This window comes from Penaeus monodon, chromosome 30, assembly GCF_015228065.2.
Source record: "Penaeus monodon isolate SGIC_2016 chromosome 30, NSTDA_Pmon_1, whole genome shotgun sequence".
In the NCBI taxonomy this organism is placed as follows: Eukaryota; Metazoa; Arthropoda; class Malacostraca; order Decapoda; family Penaeidae; genus Penaeus; species Penaeus monodon.
In genome coordinates this window covers 4,301,871-4,302,167 of record NC_051415.1, presented here as the reverse complement: position 1 = coordinate 4,302,167, position 297 = coordinate 4,301,871, and the positions used below count along the sequence as shown (strand labels likewise).

Below are 297 nucleotides of genomic sequence, written 5' to 3'. Positions count from 1 at the left end.
CCTACGACGCTTGCCCCTTGTAAAGAGTCGACCTGTGTGGATAAGACCATCGGCTTGTACACTTACCCACTCTGCGACTGTCAGCGGTACTACACCTGCACCAAGCCTGTGTCTGGAGGCAGTCTGATAAAACACGAGTACATGTGCTTCGGTAACGACGTCTTCGACAAGGATTTGACCAAATGCGTCGCAGATAAGACCGCCTGTCCGTACGCTTAAGCGGAAGGAGGAAAGGGCGGGGGGGAGAGGGAGGGGGGCGATCGCTTTCTGACGCCTCTGTTGTTATTGTTTTAATTT

General features: G+C 53.2%; 1 protein-coding gene across 1 annotated transcript in view; it reads left to right on the top strand.

Moving 5' to 3' along the window:
• LOC119592476 (integumentary mucin C.1-like) overlaps positions 1–297 on the top strand; it is a gene marked incomplete in the record, with an annotated part of 4,500 nt that overhangs the window by 3,958 nt on the left and 245 nt on the right. Inside the window, 1 exon segment of the mRNA XM_037941305.1 lies at positions 1–240. Within this exon segment, the coding sequence (XP_037797233.1) occupies positions 1–219 (219 nt within the window).